Source organism: Ascidiella aspersa, chromosome 1 (assembly GCF_963924565.1).
Source record: "Ascidiella aspersa chromosome 1, kaAscAspe10.2, whole genome shotgun sequence".
Taxonomy (NCBI): domain Eukaryota; kingdom Metazoa; phylum Chordata; class Ascidiacea; order Phlebobranchia; family Ascidiidae; genus Ascidiella; species Ascidiella aspersa.
This window is the reverse complement of record NC_139447.1, coordinates 27519310-27540819: the sequence shown is the minus strand read 5'-3', so window position 1 is coordinate 27540819 and position 21510 is coordinate 27519310. Positions and strand designations below refer to the sequence as shown.

General features: G+C 35.6%; 1 protein-coding gene across 1 annotated transcript; it reads left to right on the top strand.

Moving 5' to 3' along the window:
* The first annotated feature begins 535 nt into the window (after positions 1-535).
* On the top strand, positions 536-19799 carry LOC146169213 (uncharacterized). The gene is made up of 22 exons (XM_083386321.1): positions 536-607; positions 3018-3137; positions 3240-3356; positions 3413-3490; positions 3617-3740; positions 3953-4170; positions 5620-5843; positions 6302-6943; positions 7254-7434; positions 7909-8119; positions 9163-9325; positions 11022-11184; positions 11249-11371; positions 11747-11925; positions 12693-12914; positions 13215-13326; positions 13746-13844; positions 14264-14482; positions 15039-15115; positions 17287-17432; positions 17829-17900; positions 18193-19799. The coding sequence occupies exons 1-22, from the start codon at positions 560-562 to the stop codon at positions 18324-18326; spliced, it is 3672 nt and encodes a 1223-aa protein (XP_083242447.1). The 5' UTR covers positions 536-559; the 3' UTR covers positions 18327-19799.
* The last annotated feature ends 1711 nt before the right edge of the window (positions 19800-21510 follow it).

The following is a 21510-nucleotide window of genomic DNA, read 5'->3' as shown; positions in this document are numbered from 1 at the left end:
CTGGTCTAAACTTTACTAATTATTAAAATGTACCTTGAAAAAAAGGAAATAAAACCTTGTGTGACACCGCGGCACAGCGTTGCGGGGTACTTGATTAGGTCAGGCCATAAGCTTTTTAATCGATCAGATTTTTCTGAAGTGCGGCAACGATTTTCCAGTATCTATAAGTTAGTACTGAACAATGGCAGGATTCGTGTGCCCTGTCCTCAAAAAGGAAAAAATGCTCTTCGTCGATGTTGAACAAATGATAATTTTTCTTTTTAAAACGGAGTTGCGAGGCCATACAGCGCTGAAACAAAAGTGAGATATCAATAGAATCAATTTTGCTCTGCGGGTATGATATGAAATCCATCCGTTATTACAACTATACCTTGGTTTTAAAAATATTTAAACATGTTTATTGTTTAATATCGTTGCATTTACCCCTAAAGAAAAAAAATATGTACGCTTGAGTACGTTTCTCCAACAACAACATTAGACGCGTCAGGGATTTTGGCGTTAATACATTTTTTTAAATATGAAGAGGCATGGACATTCGCTATATTACGGTGGGATATGTATGCCAACAAAATCCCATCAACAAGTAGTTACCGCAATTTCAACTAAGGTAAGAACTGATACAATTATGAATTTTATTATTCCTTATGCAGTTTACTGTTTGTTTTTCGACCATAATACAATTTAAATTGACTGTCATTCTTTTTTAATGATAAATAAGTGTGTAAAGGGAAATAAAGCAAAACATCGCTAAACTTGAATTTAGGAAAGTTTTTTTTGCAAAAAAAAATTAACTGGGGACTTTCGACTTTGACTAGTGTAATATAATTTTATAAATAAGGCAACACTATATTTTGTTTTTTTGTATACCTAATTATGTTTTGATTGGTCCAAGTGTTATTTAGCAGTTTTTCCATCACTGCTTGTTATGGTTCACATCAAGTTTTTGACAATAAACAACAACACCTTACAGTACAATATTTGATGGTGGTTTAGAATTTTACCACAACGCACATTATTTGGTTTGGGTACGAGTGAGCGTTAGGATTTGGGTAGTTTATGCAATATTATTAAACAATAATACTTGGACTCACCCAAACACTAACTGACACCTTAACCCAAATATTGTTCATTGCTTTAATAACTGTTTTAACACTGTGGTAGGATCCTAGACCAGCGCCAAATGTTTTAATATTTTGTAGATCTTTCAAACTGCAGTGTCTGCTAAACTTATTTAGAGTTGTTTGAAAAAATACTGAATTAAAATATGTCTTAGTATTTTCTCTTTTTTTGGCTTATGGACTCGTCAAATCACATCTTGTAAATTTAAATGTTAAGTGTAGTGGCTGACTTTTCACCATGGTCAATTGTAGTTATGTCAACTTTTTTCTTTAATAAAAGGCATTTCTGTATGTAGGGGAAAACCAGGACCTGTGAGCCACTTTCGCCTTTAACTTTTGCGTTTCTAACCCTATATGGCTAATAATTGGACAAATGGTGCTTTAGAGCTTTAGGTTGATTGTGTTGAAGTTTTAAATGGTTTACATTTAAACCTTTTAATTGAGAAACTAAAACGTTGGGACCCTCATAGTCAGGTCCGTTGAACCACGATGAAGGGACCCTTGAGACACGCTATTTAAACGTTAATTCTTCTTCAAAAACCAAGTCAAACAGCACATTGCTTTAAAATGGTATATTCAATGGACGATAAACAACATTTCAAATTACAATACAAGTTTTCATTTGGAAGCAGCATTGGTACTCAGAAAGTGGCACAGAATATCTTTCATTAAGGATTCAACAAATCCGCTTTTATTGTCCTTACCTAAAAATATACTTTAAAATCACCATCTTTATCATTAACAAATCACCTAATGCACACTTTTATTATCTGTATACTTATACACAACAACATAAATATTAATTTTTGCAGTTGAAGAAACTGTTATTAACCTTAACTTTACATTTTTGCTGCAATCTTTTTTGTATCAGACTTGTGGTCCCAACAGGCATAGTAGTAGATAAATAAAGCCTTTAAACACATCTTTTTCATCTGAAGAGGGGCATTTTTAGGCTTAAAACAGCAAACTAAAAATCAGGCTCTTGAAATCCAACTTGGCAATTAGACATTTGGAAACAAAAATTCCACTTTAATAATAAACTTTATAAGTCCTTATTGTGGTATTTTTTACATTTTCGTACCTGCATTGTAACATTTTAAAAGCAACTTGATGTTATTCCTTTAGCAGTGTCTTTAACATATATCGACAGGGTTCTTTGTGTAAAGAGTGAGCTTCTGCTTACAATCTTATTGATTAAAATTTATCATTAGCATCTTTGACAGCAAGCCTCATAAAACCTGCTACAAAGCTGCCACATAGTATTTCTGCAATATTTTTTTAACAGATATCTTGTATTATGTTATTTCAATTGTAAATATTAATAATATGTGTTACATTGGCCGTAGTTACCAAGAGACCAGTGGCTCAAAGGTCCCTGTTTTTATTGTCTCATCGGTAAAAATGTTGACTAAATTAGCAAAAAAAACGTTTATAAAAACTTTCAAGTTTGTAAAATACTGGCTAATCTGACAGAGTACTGACCCACCCTACTTTGTATACTAAGTAAAGATAATTTTAATAATAACTCTTTGAAAAACATAATACAAAAATAGTAAACACCAAAAAATTTAGTGTCAACCTGACAAAATGCATTTTTCCACCTAAATTTTACAACATACAATCAATCCCGCTGATTTCGTTGTTAGGAAGCCATTATAACATGCTCGAAAGAGCTAACTAAGTTTAAGGCGCTAAAGTGTTAAAATATTAAAGTTATTGGGGGTGGCTCATCGGTCCGGCCTGATCACAGGTCCCGGTTTTCCCCTACTTACTTTTGGTGGAATTTTGTATAGTTGGTAGAATTGTTGTCCATTGTGAGGATACTGGGTGTTCTATCAATAAGTGTACTGTGTGTAATCTATGGTTTACTTCCGATTTTATTAATCATTTTCAAATTAGGTGACACAGTTAATCATTTCTTCATTCAACAACAATCATGTGACTATTGGCATTACCACTTCTGGAAAACTTGTTTCTTGTGCTGAGAAAACCCTAAGCTCACTTGAAGAATTCACTAAGGTTATTCATTTATTAAAGACTATGTTTAATGTTATCATAAATTTGGCATGGTGATTTGTTAAATTTTAAATTTTACAAGGTTATTTGTTAAACTAATTTTAGGCAACCAAAAATGTAGTACAAAAAGAGTTTTCAAATGAAGTTGGCGTGGCAGCAGAAGTTGATAATGCAGTCCAGAGTTTGATTCTGGCTGGAGGAAATCTTGTACTTTGCTGCCAGGTATGGTAAAAATTTAAACCTTGAAATTCTACTATTTAAATTTATATTTTAAATAGATTCAAGCAACCAAAACCAACTCTAAGGATTCATATTTACCAACTGATTTAAATTCATGTGTTCAAAAGGTTTTACAGGTAAGTGTTGACTTAGGTTAAACCTTCTCAGTTCGTTGCCTAGGCAATTGTATTTCAATAACTGCTGACTAAATATGGATTAATATATGTTCTTTGCATTTAACCATAAAAACAATTTCAAAACAGGGTCTGGTTGTATTGTTGTTGTGCATTGATAGCGCTTCTGTGCAAAAGATGGTTCATCTCTGTTTGAACACAAAGGACAGTTTGGCTAAGCTTACCACCTCAAACAGCACAGAAGATTTGATAAGTAATTTTATACAAAATAATGAAACCTATTTCTATTTAATTTGCATGTTCAGTTTTCCTTGAGAATATAGTAAAAACTATTATTGTCATGGGTATTAGTATATTATAGACATGTATGCTTCGATGTTGGAGAACTTAAAAAATAGCTAATAATATGTATTCCTCTTCTTGTTTAAAACAACAACATTCAAGTTATATTTAATGTTTTTTTAGAAAGATATAAAGAACTTGCTGCCTTCGTCCAACATCTCTACCAATCTGTCAATGAGCGGAGTAGTCAGCTTGTGTCAACAAAGCACAAAGATTCTCTCATAAGGTCCCTTGAAGCACTAAAGCATTCTATGCCAATGTTGGCCACAGCATACAACATGTCAATTAAATATCCTCATAACGAGGAAGCTATTTCAAGCAAAGCGTTTGCTGCACAACAGGTAGACTGCTTGATGTTTGTATAATTGTATATATTAATATCAGTGTTTGAATGACAAATTATATCCGTAGGTCAGTGTTTTAAATGTTTATGCTTGACTTGATTTTTCTGAAAATAACCAAAGCAAGTTGACCAAATAATTCAAGTCAAAGTCAGTTATTTTGCCCCTTGACATGTTTTAACGATGGAATTGCGCTTGTTACCTATGAAAATTGTATAATCATACACATGTAACTATATTTTTAACAAGATGATTGTAACACCAAGATACAGGTTAACTGTAAAATAACACCAATCTAATTTTATATTTTAACATCTGGACTCCAGGGTCAGTTTTAAAATACTCTAAAACAGTGGTTCTTACCGCGTGGCGCCAACCAATTCTTAGGGGCGCGAGCTCTACTACAAAGCTTTTTGTATTGTGATTTTAATAGTAATATGATATTCGCTTGGTGTAGAGTCTGCTTTAAGATGAACCTATGCTATACATATGTATACTTGAATCACAGAAAGCAAATTTTGCGATTTGCAAGTTTTTAATTTCAAGTCTTTTTTTGACAGATATTTATTGTTTTGAGATACTTTTTTACGACAAATTTGGTCTATGTTTAGTCAAACAATGTGGTACACTTGATGGAGAGAAGTACGCTAGGTACAAGGGCGCATCAGGGGTTGATAGGGAACCGATGTGTTAGCTTTAATCGGAATCTTCTTTTGCTAGTAAAGTTTTATCCTGTTTGAGGCTATCGATTTATCTTAAGGTCTTCGTGAATACCGTGGTTTATTTTCTGAATTTTTTCTAATAGAGCAATATAAACGTTTTCCCAAAGTATCATCCTTATAAACGTGTCCCTAAAGTAATTTTACACCTTCCAATGTGACAACAGATAGTGCCGGGGAGACCCAGAATTTTTTGCCGTTTGCGCAATCAATAATAAGTTTTTGCAATATTGCCATTGTATTACGGTTAACGTCATTCGGAACAAGAAAAAAACGCCCTGTTGAATCATTGCGTTTCGCACAAACTTACAGCTTAAGAGTCAATAATGATCTTGAATTCACGAAATTAGCACTCCATCCTAGTTGCATATTTGCGCACGGCTTCGCTTGTGAAGAGCAAAGGTAGTAAGTCGTAAAATAGTAAATTTCGGACGTCAACTTTTCTACATTATCTCCAAAAAAATCTTAAATCCGCTGTTTGCTGTGCACTCCAATAGTTGAACCTCACTTATAACTTTGAGTTGCTCGTTAGCCGTTTAACTTATCTTACTTATGTGTAATCTGCATTACCGACGTATATTTTATATAATATTAATAAATATCCATGGCGCCGTAAAATGCGCCGAAACAATTACAAAAGCAGGATTTAATGCAAAAAAGGTTAAGAATTAATGCTCTGAAAATTCTGCAAAATAATTTTGATGTTGAGATTAATTTTGTTTTCCTATAGGTGGATAAAACATTATCTGACATACTGGGTGTGCTCAAAGCAGGACCTGATGGTAGTGAACAATTTGGTGGTAGTGGAGTTGGCGTAATAACCCACCAAGTTCGGTGCATTGATGAGATGGTGAGCCTGAAGTATCGACACAGTTTCAACAAACTGCAATTGGAAACAGCCGTTCAGGCCCTTATTCAGCACATCATGAGAGCTATTGTTTTTGCAAATGAAACGTATGCATTATGATAGAACTGCTATAAATATTTTATGTTAACTTTTTAGCTCAGGCGGAGTCATATCGTCATACAACGAACTTTGTCGACATCATTAATATTTTATAGGAAACAGGGCAATATGGAAAAATAAACTAAAAAAAATCGTTTTGACTTGTTTGTTGGCAATTTCCCCCAAAACACAGTACAAATATGTAGTTTGCGCTAATTACATGATGGTGCTTACTATCATGGCCCAAAACCATGAAAATCTGTTTAATGTCGGACTCCAGATTACTAAGCGTATAGATTAGATTACATTTAGTCGACATTTTTCCTAATCTACATTGTCCTTAGGTTTTTTGGAAAATGTACTAAAACACAACGCAGTATATTCAAAAAACTTATGTATACTTGACTATATTGTGCCACCTAAAGCGCGACATCTAACAATTAAAGAGTATATGATATTTTTTCAGCTCATCTGATTTATCGCGGAAATCAAACAGTGTCCTTCAGGAATGCCAGAAACTGATAAACGCTGTCTGTTCAGTGACCAAACTTTTGCCAAATCGAGAGGCGCCACCCGATGTATTGTCCAGTGCGGATGATAATTCCGAGTTCGCCTCAGTTTGCCGCTCAGTTCGCTCCAAAGTAAAGTCGCTCCATCTGTCCACCCAAGAATTGCTTGCAGCTTTAATATCAGACGTATACACAGTCACAAGTGAACCATTCAACGAAATACTGTTGGACTATCAAAAGACGAAGGCGAAAGGGTATGGCAGCACCCGTCAGTTGGTAAAATCACAGCAAACCTTTAAAAAGATTACTTCCAATCAAATCGAGTGTGCCCACGTTGCTGGAATGTGCTGCGAAAATTCCTCCACCCTTAAGGAGCTACATTCTTGTATTTTAACCTTGGAGAATTTGTACGATCAGCTTGAAGATTTAAACTCACACAGTGGACCTGATGTTGATGATTCTTTCATAACTGAAGATGGAAAAACTTTAAGTGAAATAGGAGTTGAGTGGAAATCCGGAATCCAAACTTTAATATTGCTCGGTTCATTTTGTGTTGGAAGAGACCGAATTCTAAACCAGATTGAAGCTGATATCGTCAAGTAAGTATACTAGTTTTATTCTAGATTGTTTTTCAGCTTAAAATTGATGTAATAACGTTATTTGAATAATTTGCACGACTGAAGGTGCTATACAAATCGTTAGCACGACTAAAATTTTGCGCGTTTGAGAGACTTTTTGCCGTTGAGCGCATTTTACGGCGATTTTCACGAAATGCTATGGCCGCGGCTGAGCAGACAACCCACACTTTCCAACCTGGTATATATACTTTACATCTTTATAAAGTGTCTGGCCTTAATGCTAGAATTGCCAGACCATTCTGCTGCTATATATACTATTTAACATTTGCAGCGATTTCGAGCAATGTCAGAAAGAACTTGTAAACTTAGACGAACTCCGACTTTCCAAATACCTTACATACGCGACTGGCCGCGCAAAGTTGCTTGCCATCCTGGTGGGAGAGGATGTGTCGAGTCATGCTGAGCCATTGTTTAGAAATGGTGTGCTTGCCCATGTCAGGCAACTCCACGAGGTAAATTTTATTTATATTTAAAGTTTCGTATTGAAACCGTATCTCGAGCATCCATACTGTGGTTTGTTGCAAAAAGGTGTTTTTTAGAATAGACGCAAAACCGAAATACTGTACTGATTTGCATACAAAAATGGAAAAACTCCAATATTCGTATTTCAGAAAAAACATTAACAAAAAAATCTGTTCAAACTTTATAACTTAAAAAAACAACAATAAAACATAAGGTTTTATAACTACCTTCAAAATTTAGATGAATGGTAATAAAGGGAGCACGAAAGCCACGGCGAAATTATATTTATTTTGCGTGTATATAAACGCACATCGTTTGCGTATGTTAAAAAAATCGAGTCAAGCTTTTATGTCTCTCTGAGAGCAGCTTTAACCAGATAAGCTCGATCCAACGGAAGGTCAAAAGTTGACTTAAAATCAAAGGCTTTAACGATTGACCGCTAATCGCCCAATCGACACTTTCAGCTGATCAACGTGAGCGTTGCCAGCGGCAATCAGCTGATGGACGACATGTCGCGCCTGCATCTGCAAGAAGGCTTCCTGGCAGCGGCGTCGGCCCTCAAGTCGCAAGTGTCGAACGTGATCGTCGCCCTTCACTCAAAAGCCAACCACCCGGAGTTGACCAGCGAACAACGAAAGGGACTGCGCGACTTCTCCGATCGGGATGTCGTTGCTGGTGGGTAAAGCTGGGATGCTTTGCAAGATTAAGCTACGATCCGCCGCAAAGCGCCTCTGATTAGTTGGTTAATGCTTGAACAAATTAGTATAACGAAGTTGTTCTTGGCCTTTTATGCTTTGTTCTCCCTTTCTGAAGGCTGTTAACAACTGCACTCATTGTGTCAACAAATTATATAGATAGTTTTTAAAGGGTTTCTATCTGCTTTTGTAAAAGAGAAATAAATGAATGTCGAAGAATAACTACAATGAAATTCAATGAATTGAACTATCAGTAAACTAATCACAGTCAATTTACATTATAATAAGGTAACGGATTTTTAAGAACATGGTGAATTTTATAAAATGTTACGGAAACAAGCGTCACGAAACGTCGCAAAGTAGCTTATGACACAGCTTTACAAACTTTTCAGTCCAAGACCCATAAATTATTTGCCTAGAACGTTTTCGACCCTTCATATTAAACAACGATAAGAAAAATGTTGAGTTGGCTGCTATTTTGCACGCATTCTTAAAATAATGTCCAACTCAGTTTGACAGAGCGTTTTACTAGTTTTTAATTTTCGAACATCGAAAGAAAAACTGCAATTTATAAAGATACATCGGTCTATACTGGCACCCCTGAATCTGGTCGCGAAATCCCAAGCAAGGTAGCAACTCGCGGTTTGTGAATTCCTGGTCTATAATTAAGAGTTTCCATTTGTCACAACAGACCTATACCTGGTGAATATCTCTGCTTGTTGTCCCCAAGAGACCATAATCCGTTTTCCCGAAGCGGGGGCGAGGGCTCTGCTGAGAAACCCAGTTTAAGGAAACAAATGTTCCACCATTTAAACTCTAAAAACTCTATACCACTGATTGCCGGTCTTTGCTGATCTAGCGCCCACCCACTATATAGAACGTTATTATACAGTCAATATTCGGAACGACCACGTTTGGGTAACATCGCCTTTTTGTTTATATTGTTGAGACGATTATGTAATGATAGTAGACAGCCGAGTACCCGAAATTCTACAAAACTTTACAGCTGTTAAAATGTTTCAGGTATGATAAAGGAAATGCATGTTCTCAACCAAAAGCTTTCCGTGCTTGGCTTTGGTCCCAAGATTTCCGCTGGAGCATTCGATTTTAACAGAGCCAGCAAAAATTCAGGAAACGAAGCGAAAAACAGTGACAAGCACCAGGACGATCTTCTTGGCACATCAGGGTAATATTGTCAATGCTAATATTTTATTTGTGTTTAAGTAAATTTTATTCATAGGTAAAAATCAGTTTCTCTGGAATCAGGTATTTCATTGATTGACAGTACGTAGTCAACCTAGTTTTTATTGTGATCTGCAAAAAAAAGTAAACACGCATTTTAGACGAAAGCTTAAGTAATGTTTTCAAAAATTAATTGTATGTAAAACATTTCCAATCGGTTTAAATCAGGGGTGACGAACCTATTTGCTGTCGCGGGTCACTTTGTCAGTTACCGCTGAGTAAGCGGGCCACACAGCTTTTAACTCATGCTATAAAACCTGTTAAAATCATAAAAAAATGTTCAATGGCAAGCTAAGCTTACGCTCAATTAGTTGGTACTGCAATGTACTGACTACTGAAGCAGCAACAGGCTCATGGTGGTAAATTTCATTAGTATTAGTATATTTTATGACACAACAATGAATAAACAGTTGAATCCTGAATTGATGGTTACTGTATGGATTTACACAACCGTTTCTACGATCCCTGCATGATACACGCCAGTGGTTCTTAACCTTTTTTAGCCGCTCCCCCATTTTGTAATTTTTCTATGCCCCTACGAAAAGCAATTCGGCATTTTTTGATTAATATCACTGAGACAATATAAAAATAGTTAAGCGTATTGCTGGTCGCGCGAAGCGCGAAAAAATTGGGTTTTGATTTCCTTGAATTGGCTAAATTGCAATTTAGGAGGCTTTTAGCATTGGGCACACAACAAATTACTATGCTCGACACATTGATTTTCATCGAGCTGATTTTTAAAAACGTGTTGTGAGGAGTTTGACTCCACAAGTTGTAAGGCTGTGATGTGGTGCGCAAAAAGTCAAGCGCAAAAATTAAACATTACGTTCTCGTTTTTTAAAAGATGTGACGACACACAATACAACGGCAATATTACAAAGAACTTTATAGATTTGCGCAAAAAAGAGTCCCCCTGTTGCTAGCCTGTTATCCTATATAAAATATGAAACAAAAAGAGTTCGAAAGGGAACTTTTATCATTTATTTATTAGTTAGCAAAACTGAAATTAAATAGAGCCGTTATTTCTTCGTTGATATATGTATAACACATAGACAGAAAACATGCAATGGCACTCAAAGAGAATTTGTACTTACAAAGTAAAAAAGTAGATAGTTGAAATTACGCGCGTAGCTCGACAATTTTGGGCATTTTTAAAGGTAAAGTTGGGAAAAAACAGAGTTTGTGCATCTGTAGGAGTGGTGCCTAACCTAAACGATACCATTAAAATCACGGAAGAAAATTAAATAATCAAGTAAAGCTCGCGCCCCCTGAAGAATTGCTTGGTCAGGGTGGCGCGCCCCCCGGTTAAGAACCGCTGATTATTTAATTCGTCTATCAGCATATCGCATCGCAAAGAGTAGAAGCGGGTCAAAGAAACTTTAAGACTGCCTTGTCCTCACCCGAATGCTTCGCGGGCCACAAAAAAATTCTTTTGCGGGCCGCGTGTTCGTCACCCCTGGTTTAAATGGTGGCCATTAGTGCTATTGCAATAAGGCGGTATTTCGGGTTACACATTTCTCTAAACTTTAGAGTCTAAAGTGTGTTGCACACTAACAAATTTAGCATAATAAACAAAAATCGCACACCACTAATATAGAGTATCGACTTTTTGCAGCAGGCCGACGTTACATATTGAATAGTTTACATTTAATTAGATCATCAATAAATCTTGACGATTTGGCTTCTAAACACGACGCATCGCTTGATTACGTGGCTTTTCGGCAGGAGTTACATCCCTTCGTAGAGCGATACCTTAATGACTGTTTGCATGCCGGTGAAAATGACAACACAAGCTTTCTTCAGGTAGGAAGAGTTGATTAACAAAAAATTGGATAGCTAGTATTAAAATTTGTTCTAAACTGTAAAGGTTCGTCAAGCCACAGAGTTTCTCAACGAGCTTGTCGAAGAATCTGGTGAGAGTTTGAGATCCTGTGAATTCCGGGTGAAGGAAGTCGATAAAACGCCTTACTTCTGCAAAGAATTTGTTGAAGTATGTTTACGAGTTTTTTTATGTTGCTGGCCGCTAATTGGATTGGATACCACCCAGTTATTTTTTTTTAATTTACCTATTCATTGTGCTTTTGTTAATTGAAAACTTATATATTTATACTGCGATTTGTTAATTTAAATACAAAATCTTCTGTATATTGGTTTAATCTATTTATATTGTATTTGCAATTTGTGAATTGAAACTTGTTTTAGTTGGTAGTTGAATTATTGATTTATTTATTTTTCTATTTATTTTTTGTTTTTTTTATTGCGTTTTGTTAATTGAAATACAAAGTTGTAATGCAGTTTGTAAATTGTTATTAACCCCTGTTTTGTTTTCAAATCACTGAAGTTCAAAGAATGTTTAAATTGGTAGATCGAGGATGTCTCAATGACGCACTTGGCCGACGCAACTATTGACTGGCTCAAATCGCACAACGAAACGTTCAGCGTTATGTGCGAGAGGCGGGGCGCAGCGAATGACGCAAACACCATGCGCTCCCTTTGTGCGTCGTGGTCGAACACCTTCAACCTGGTTGTCGGCTGCTGTCTCCGGTAAACAGCAGCGGTACCCATCTGTTGTAAAATGTCCTACAACAATTATATAACTCAATGTTCTACTATTCACGGAGATTTTTGCCGAACTGTTTACCTAACCGTGTGTTGTATTGATTGACCAAGTATCTGACTTGGCGTGAGTTACTACAATCACTGTTTAACAAATGGTTGTATTAGTATTTTTGACAAACAACTTTAGCTATTTTACCAAATCACGTGATTTGTTTGCTTTTTACAAGATATTTAAAAAAAATTGCCATATTTTTTTTTAATTTTGCATTTAAAACTGTGTTTTGCCAAATGCTGGGGCTGGTATGTAAATGATCTTTGGCTGGTATGTAAATGATCAAGAATGCGGTTGACTTAAGCAATTTATGACCTTCTGTCATTTAAAAAAAATGACTATTGGGCAATTTTAGCAATTAGTCATCAAAAGTTAAAATAATTTTATGCCCATCTCAAGTTACGTGTTTTGAAAGTGCCGTTAAAAACAATTCAAAGATTTTATTGTAATTGTGTTGACCACGGATTTTTTATTGTTATGTTTTTCAATTATTTTCAAAAATCGTCAAGCAATCCAATATTAGATCTTTAAAATCTTGAAAAGTCTTCGAATGTCTTTGAAATTTGTTCATAATATTGGGCGGCCACAAAGAATTATACAGCATTTATCGCAATGCTCAAGTGTTCGGCCGTTAAAAGTTGCGAGTAAAAATGTCGCCTTCACCTTACCATACCCCAAACCGTTCGAAACACTTTCGCAGGGCGCTCTGGCCATTCACGATCTGCGTGAGAAAGTTTCTCGCCCTTTCGTCCCCGACAAACGCGGAGGTTCGAGGCACAACGGAAGATAGCGATGATCGCCAACCCAAACTGATACCCTCCAAGAGCCAGGATGTGCTCAGCATCCTCGAGAGGCGATGCGAGACCTACGTGATCCTTATCCGTGACATTGTCATGATTACGAGGCTTGACAACTCAAGGAGGTAAAAAAATCTGATCTGTTTTGTTTTTTGTGGATACCTGCTTTGGTTTTTGCTTTTTGTTAAATTTGAAACGACCATAACGTCATAAAAAAACATAAAAACATAGCGAGTTTTCGGTTAAACACTGCCAGACTATACAATCCAAAAATTTGACATTCGAAGCCACACACTTATGAACTGTTAAAAGCGATATTAGTCTGTTTTTCTTTATGTTTGTGTAATATATACGCCTGTTCAGTTTCTCATGCAATTATCACGGGCACAGCTTCAAAATAAGTTGTAAAACGCTGTTAAATCCAGGAAGCGACAAATTTCCGGAGAGGGAAACAGCAGACAAACAATGGTTAAAGTACTAAATCGCATCCTAGAACAATCAAAGATTCTCTCGCCTAAGATTGGAGAAAATCGGCGGGTGAGTTTACATTTATTTATGCAGTTGCTTGAGCTTAGTATTTTTTTCCACAACAGAATCTTGCCCTTCAACAAAACACGTTATGTCGACGATAAAAGTTCTAAGTCTTTAATAAGCAATCAGCCAGCAAGTGGTAAACTTACAATATAAAATATCTAGTTCGTCAGGTAAATGGCATCATTAATTGTTATATAGAAATGAATATTAAATAAAAATCAATAAATAACTTAAATTACACCCGAAACATACACGGAGTACGACAAACTGCGTGTAACGCCAACCACAATAGTAAAAAAAGGAGAATGATACGTGATGCGGCAACCGAACGCCACTGATAAAAACACAGCCCTGATGAAAGTCATATGTGAAAACATAATGCAGATGTTTACTGTACATTTAAAAAAGTGCCATTGTTTTAGTTATTAAGGGAGCAGAAAAGAAAGATATCAGAAACTCGCAACCCAAACGACTTGGATAAATCTTGGCTGCAAATCTATGCAATCAAATGCTCTTCAAAGGTGAGTTAAAATACACCCTTCAAATTAGGCTTTATGTTGCCTAATCTAAACTAAGGTATAATTGTAGCTCATGTCGTTTACTTTGGCAGCGCAAATTTGCTGTTACATTGTGTGTTCTTTAATATATTCATATGTGTGAACTGGATTGCCCAATTTACCTTTTAATAAACAACTTTACTACATTATACATGTAACTTTACTACATTATACATGTTTTGCGACAATATGAACTCTGAACCATTAAAATAGAATCTTTCTGTGCAGTAATAGATGCATGTTACCCCTGACAGAAGTTCTATCTTAAGGACCAGACTCTTTACAAGCCCTAATTTAGTAAATTGCACAAAGTTTTCCAATGGCTGTGTCCTTTACAAAAGGATAACTGGCAGTGATAATCGAGTGCAACACTTACATTAAAGATGAGTGACCTATCGTCGAAGTGCGACGAAATTTCAAAAATGGTTCTCGGCGTTCGCCGCCTAACCTTCCCTGTCGACTGCCTTCTCCGACCCGACGAGCAAGGGGAAAGCATCCTGCTGGAGTACAAGCGTCGCGTGAAAACCCTCGCCTTGTCGATACTTGAGAAAACGAAGAAGGCGCTTCACTCGAGCTCGCTGAACCTTGGCGACTTTTCGAAGGTGCGTCGATGATATTCGACTGAACTGTCGCAAAGGAGACGACCTAATATTCTTCACTTTCGTATCAAAATATTTTTTTTAATTATTAAAACTGGCAAACTCGACTGACCCTGAGGAATTTAAAAATAAGGTAACAACCAAAATGTAACATTACAAAGCAAACTGTTTTACAAGCAGAATTTGAGAAAAAAGCCTCATCCGTTTGTACAATCGTTTTTAAACACACACACACAAGTCCTGAGCAATTTTAAAATTAGAAAACAACAAAAATGTAACATTTATAGAGTAAACTGTTTTACGAGCAGAATTTGGGAAAAAGCCTCACCCGTTTGTATCAAGCGTTTCTAAAACATATTACTCTTATTTAAACTCTTAAATCAATAATTAATTCTAACTATACTCGTTAACCTACGGAAATTGGGTAAAGTCGAACATCTCAGTCAAACAGTGTAACATTATTTTCGATTAAACGATTTGCCTTTAAATTATCTGCATAAATATCGGTATAGATTAAACAAACTAGCTAAACTTTATCACTTCTCTTTTATGTTCGTAGCTTAGCAAAGTGCGCGACCGAATCGAAGTGAATCACACTGGGATCGAAACCACTCTTGAATTTCTCATCAAGCGCATGTGAGTGTTTCATGGTACTTAAACTTTACACATTTGGTGTGTATCGCTCTGCTCAAGGGCATGTTTTATTACACTTGGTTTCTGAGTTGCCCTTTATATTACACAAATGTATCACACAATATTCTAATTAAATACATACAAGTTGCATCACATATTTTATCACTACTTAACTGATCTTTACAATTCTAACATGGCATATCCAGAATTCTAAGAATGTGTCATTTAACCTCTTTAAAATGTCATTTAACCTCATTAATTGCCACAACAGAATTATTTAGAAACCTATTAAGTAGCAAAGATAACCACCGACATAGCTGTTGAGTTTTAGTTTAAGCCATTTGAGTAGGGCTTATCTAACCAAATTAAAGCCTATTTTGAAGAACAGACCTTACCAAAAAGTTTTGAAGAACAGACCTTACCAAATTAAAAATTTTAGAAATAACGCTTATTTCCAACAACAAATTACCTGAAACATTATTAAATTAAATGGTTCCACTAGATAACTTACATTCTCACATTAAGTTCGCGCCTTCACTAATTCAGGAAGAAAAAACAGCGTGGTTAGGTCAAAAATATTGAGAAAATATTATTACACTGTTACCGTATAAATCCTAGTTAGTCATTAAATTATTGTTATTAAACTCTTACCACGAGGGAATGTACACATTAACATAAAATCAAAACAAACCCTATGCAATATTAAACTCTGTTATACGAAACACCTGTTATTAGCAAGGTTTCCAAAATGTATATAAAACTAGATTACATTAAAAAAATATTGTTTTATGTTGAAGTTTTTCACACATCTCACATTCGTAATGTGAAATATTAAGTAATTACTTCATTTATGCGTCACCACTGGCTTCGGATATACATTAATTAGCTTCTATACATAACACAACTAATATTTTTTCGCAGTGTTTCTTCTTACTTGTTTAAAATTTTCATTCCTACCGATTAGTGTATACTATGTTTTTTGTCGTTAACTAAGCTAGTGCTTGTCAACCTTTTGGAACAGCACACCCTTTTACGTTTAGCCTACTGAAGAACTTATACGACACCCCAGTCCACGCAACGCACTGAACTAGAAGCATACATCCTGTTGTACTGCAAAAAGTACTATTAACCGTCATAAAGAACTAGTTCGTACTCCACTATAACGATTATCAAGAGAAACATTCGGTTATGATGTCACGAATATAATATAGTATCTTACAAGCTAAGTACGGTTTAATAGGCTTATTGTAAGGCGGCATCTTGTACACCCCAGTATATCTCAATGTGGTACATCCCTAAACAATTCTGGTACATCCTGATTCCTGGGGTGTCCAATACACCGGTTGAAAAGCATCGCAGTTTACATTATACTAAACGTTTTCAGTCGTCTTGCCATACTAATTTTGGCTAGTTCATTAAATGTATTCAAGTAAGTCTGAAGAGAGGTATCTTTAGCTCAGAAGTACAACTGATGAATATAAGACAAAGATAAATAACCCACGAAAATCTAAAATATCGCTATCATAAAGTGTATTTGATTAACAAATTCGCTGAGGAAAAATCAAATTGATTAAGTTGCAACCCCGCAATCGCCTAACGAGTAAAACTATAAAGTGCCGGGCTACATTGATGTTTATATCATTTTGTTGATAACGGGAAATGTCATTTTAACTTTAAAAAAACAAAAAAAAAATAAGAAAAATGTTTGTCACTAGATTTTCACATGTCCTTTAGTTTTTAGTAGTTCTATATACAAAGGTAGTAAAATAAATTATTTTAAAAGACTAGTTTTGGCGAAACACTTATATGTTAAATACAATAAAATTGTAAAAATAAATTAGTTTAATGGCATGTATTTTGTTTTTATATTTGTGTTCGTCGTGTATTCAGGTTCACTTTTTTCTGTAATTTATTTTGTTTCGCCTTTTTTGTAAACTTGCTATACACAAATTGAACCGCAGCTAGGGGTCAGCTGACTTGTTGACTTATCACCATTTCGCTGTACCCTGTAAACTACAAACTTAAATTTTGCACGTTCATACCGTGGTTTCGAAATAAATTTAACTTCCATAATATGTATTAACCCTTCGTATCATATATGTTAATGGTTATGGGTGCAAAATTTGATTTTTTAACGTATTTTGCACCCTCGAATATAATTTAAAATACTTTAGGGCCACGGACGATGTAACGGTTAAGCACGCTCACGTGATCGACCACGTGACCTTTCTGCATCGTCGCTTTATGTTGGAGGTCGCTCGCTTGACCTTGGTGGTGAAAGAACTGACCTTGGTCAACAGGATAGGAGACAACACCGTCGGTAGGTGGCTATCCTAAATATCGAAACTTCGATGTATCCAGTTGTAAATAACAGTTAAGAATAACTTATGCCCACAAGTCAAGTGCTTTTATAAAGGAAAACTAGCATTCCTTTGGGCCAGGGGGAGGGAATTGCACGAATATAAATGGCGCACTATAGCACAGAAAATGTTCGACAATAAGCATGCCTGGCCGAGTGCTCGTACAAAATAATAATAATTAATTTCTAGAAAAAATAAAACCGAATGCAATGATTATTATTCATTGTGTTGTTTGGGTATGCCCTGTTTAATATCTTTTTAAACAATAAACAGTTTTTGTGGCCCATTTTTAACAAACGTGAAAAGCTTAGCCGCCCTGCTTCAGACAGACAAAAATACCTTCCATTTCTACGAAGGCTCAGCGCGGTTGTTTGAAGATCCAGTATCTCTCACGGCTGACACCAACTTTATTGCACCTGCCCCTCCGGGTAAGCGTCGTAATTAGTATCATAAGTAAAATACAGATGTGAACAATTTTATGTTTCTGGGCCAGTAGTATATTTTATTTTCTTGGCTTTGCTTTACTCGTCTTAGGACAATAAGCGCTACCCAGCTCCGCTTAAAGAGCCTTTCTTGGTGTTAAGAGGATAGCAGAATTTTCTTCAGCTAAAACGTGCCTGATAGCTTTGTATTAAAGCCAAATAAACTGTTGTTTACCATTTACGATGTCTATTCGAAAATAACTACAATTGTTTTATTTTCAACTTTTTATCTGCGAAGAGTTGCGACGGGAAAAGTCGTTCGAAGAACGATTGGCTGACTTGGTTCAAAATCGAAAGGAACGAGAAAAGGAAATCTTTCGCATTTTGTCGGATTTCGAAGCGGATACAACAACAGCGGAATCTCTATGTTAAATGAAAAAAAGCAACATTGTCTGCTGAAAAGATTTAACCCAACGGCGTCTTGCACATCGCGCCTTTTTTGGGAGACAAAATAGCAAAATAACTGAAACCTAGTTTTTTATAAACAACTTGATAACTTAACAAATCAGATGTATTGGATCGGGTGGTTATTTGAGTAAACATTTCCATGTTAGATCAAATTTGTCAAAATCAATGTAAAAGTCAAAATCGTTACGAAGTGCTGCATATTGGTGGCCGCGTATGTGTTGTTTTTTGCTGCTAACTAGCTAAAAGTTTCTCGCATGAGGTTCAGCTCTGTAGTAAGCATTTTTTTCGGTGACTTGGCCGATTTTTGATGTTCGATTGTAATTCCCGTTTTAAAATAGTCTAGAACCGTGTTAATTTTTTCCCCTTTATTTTTAACTCTGTTGTTCAAGTAAGTTGTTAACTTACAAATTTTCCATGATAGAAATGACAAGAGAACTAAGATTTACCTAAAATGTTGTAAAATGACGTTTGCAAATTTTCGAAAGACCCACTTATTTGAGTGGGTAAGTTTCAAGTGTCACAGTCATCAGTAGGAAACCACAAAGACAGCTGCTAACAACGTTAACTGTTTGCGCATGGATGCCAATATGGACCCTAACACAATAATGCGTTGCTTAGCCTAAATAGATTTAGGCTATTTTCCATACATAAACATTTTTGTCAAAATGTGTTTTTACTTTAAAATATTTCCGTTTAACTTTTTAGGGTAACATATATCGTTAAGGTCAAAACTTAAATGCCCTAGTAATCACGATCTCAAATATACGCTTTTAGTTTCATCATTGTCGGCTCTGTTTTATCGTGTATTCGGATCGCTTCTATAATGTTAGAAATAACATTTTTAAATCGTTATAATTGCTACAAGTTATACGAATTAAATTGATTTTGCAGCAACAGGATTTATAATTCTCGGGGGTACAGGTCACAGTGGCGCCAAAATGAGGCTGCTTCTTCTTAAAATACAATGTTTCATTAAAATTTGAATTGTTTTTCCTATAAGGTAGCCTAAGGTATATTATCTTAAGTTAATAGAAAATATAGGGTCGCCAATTTTATAATTTTACCCCGGGCGCCAAATACCCTGGATACGCCTCTGGGCTAAAAGTAAGCGTTTTTATTTAGCAATTTTTGTAAACTTGCACATATAACAATTTGCTCTCTATGATAGATGCTTTTATGTGATTAGTTTTCTTGTCCATGCTACACTTTGGGGCGTCCCTATTGTTCTGTTTTACATTAAACACATGAATAATTGTGAGCTGTAATATATTCTTTCAGAACCCCTATGCAGTGTAAAAAGTAACTTTGCCTTATTTAATACCGATTTTTAAATGGACCAAACAAAATTTGAACTCTCTGCTTAGCGCAGCCTATGTTAACCAGTGCATCGCAGGCAAATGGAAATAATTATTGTAAAATTTAAAGCATTTAGTTTTATCCTTGTCTTTACTTTAGGCAAAAGTTAGTTTTTTTACAGTTAAAATATGCAACTGTAAGGCCTATGAAATAAAACCATTTTAAACAAAGCTGCTTCTGATGTTGTTTGTGACAGATTTTACACGATTTCTGTAAGATACGGCTGTGGGGTCAATGGCCCTTAAGAAATGCAAATGGGCGAATAGTTCGCTTTGTCGCCATATCTTTGAACATGTTTAACTCGATTGCAGTTGCACATGCAAGTTTATTGAAAATATTTGTTCTATGACATCACGTTTTCTGACGTCATCTTTAAAATTTGCACGCCTCGCCCCAATACACAAAACATTAATCTGCCGCAGGGCCTTACCAACTCAGCCTCAAAATATTCTTGCGCCCTACAAAAAATATTTGCTCAGTCCTAAGTGTACTGTAGTTAAATATTTGACGGGTCTTGAAAGTCCGTTTGTGATTATGTACCCCAAAACCAAAAAAATGCCAAAATGGGTATTCATTTGTTTAAGTATTGTTCTGGTCAACTAGTTCTGAGGAAGCTTACTGCATAATACAATCAAAAATTAATACTTCAGCTGCAGAAATTAAGATGAATAAAATGGTTTTAAAGTCAATGATTTAAAAAATATACTCACCACAAAATTACTTAAAATATTGAATTTCAAACATAGAATTCTACGAACCCATACCTTTAACAGATAGCTTGGTGGAGTCCAATTTGAAAAATCAATTTAACGATTGTAAAACTCTGCCTATCTATTTTGACGAAAAGCAAAGATTAAGGCAAGCCTTCTAAAAAGAGTCATAGAAAAAAAAATACATTTTTGTGATTATGTGTTAACAAATAGAATAGTTTCTGTTTGTTATTGGGAAAATAGCGGTTGTTCGTTTGATGTATTCATTGGATTCCGTTTGAAAAATAAATTAATTGAAAATAAATGAAATAATTGTATGTGTTTGTACTCTAGTTTAAATAGGAAACAAAATTTAGCGCAGCGTTTATCAATTTATCTAGGACGTAACGACATACAGATTGCGTGATCAAAACTTGTTTTACAAATTGCTTTTTACCACACCCGGCCAGCTACAACACAGGAAAAGGGATGAGTAAAGTCCATTTAAATTCAGTCGTAGGTAAATCACTAAAAAACTTATGTTAAAAATAATCTTTAATTAAACTTTCCCGTAACTATACATAACGTAGCACAGAATCGTGTTAGCCCTTTTGAGCAACAGGACTCAAAACCAAAACGTGCACATTGTGCGCACACATTAGTCCGGTACAAAGGGTCTACAATAATTAAATTTATGACAATCTGTATATCTTCTGGTAAGTAAGAAAAGTACAAATCCTACATCTGCCTGTCTGTCTGTTTTTAAGTTCGATAATAATAATCGCCTGCCGGACAAATAGCGCCTTACCATCACACGCGGAGGAAAAATTGATCACGAAAACCAGAGTGTGCACCTTTTTAGCCACCTTTGCCGCACATGCACATTAATAGCACATCAAATTCAAGTGAGGTGCACAATAGATACAGATTTAGTGTACATTTGTTGCGCACAATGTGCACCTTCAAATGTGCACTGAACCGTGCACATATAACAAGTGCACATTGTGCGCACAATGTGCACATTTTGGTTTTGAGCCCGTCTCCTTTTGAGGCCACGCAATCACACAGTAGCCTAAGCGAATTTTCCATTTGTTAACAATTGA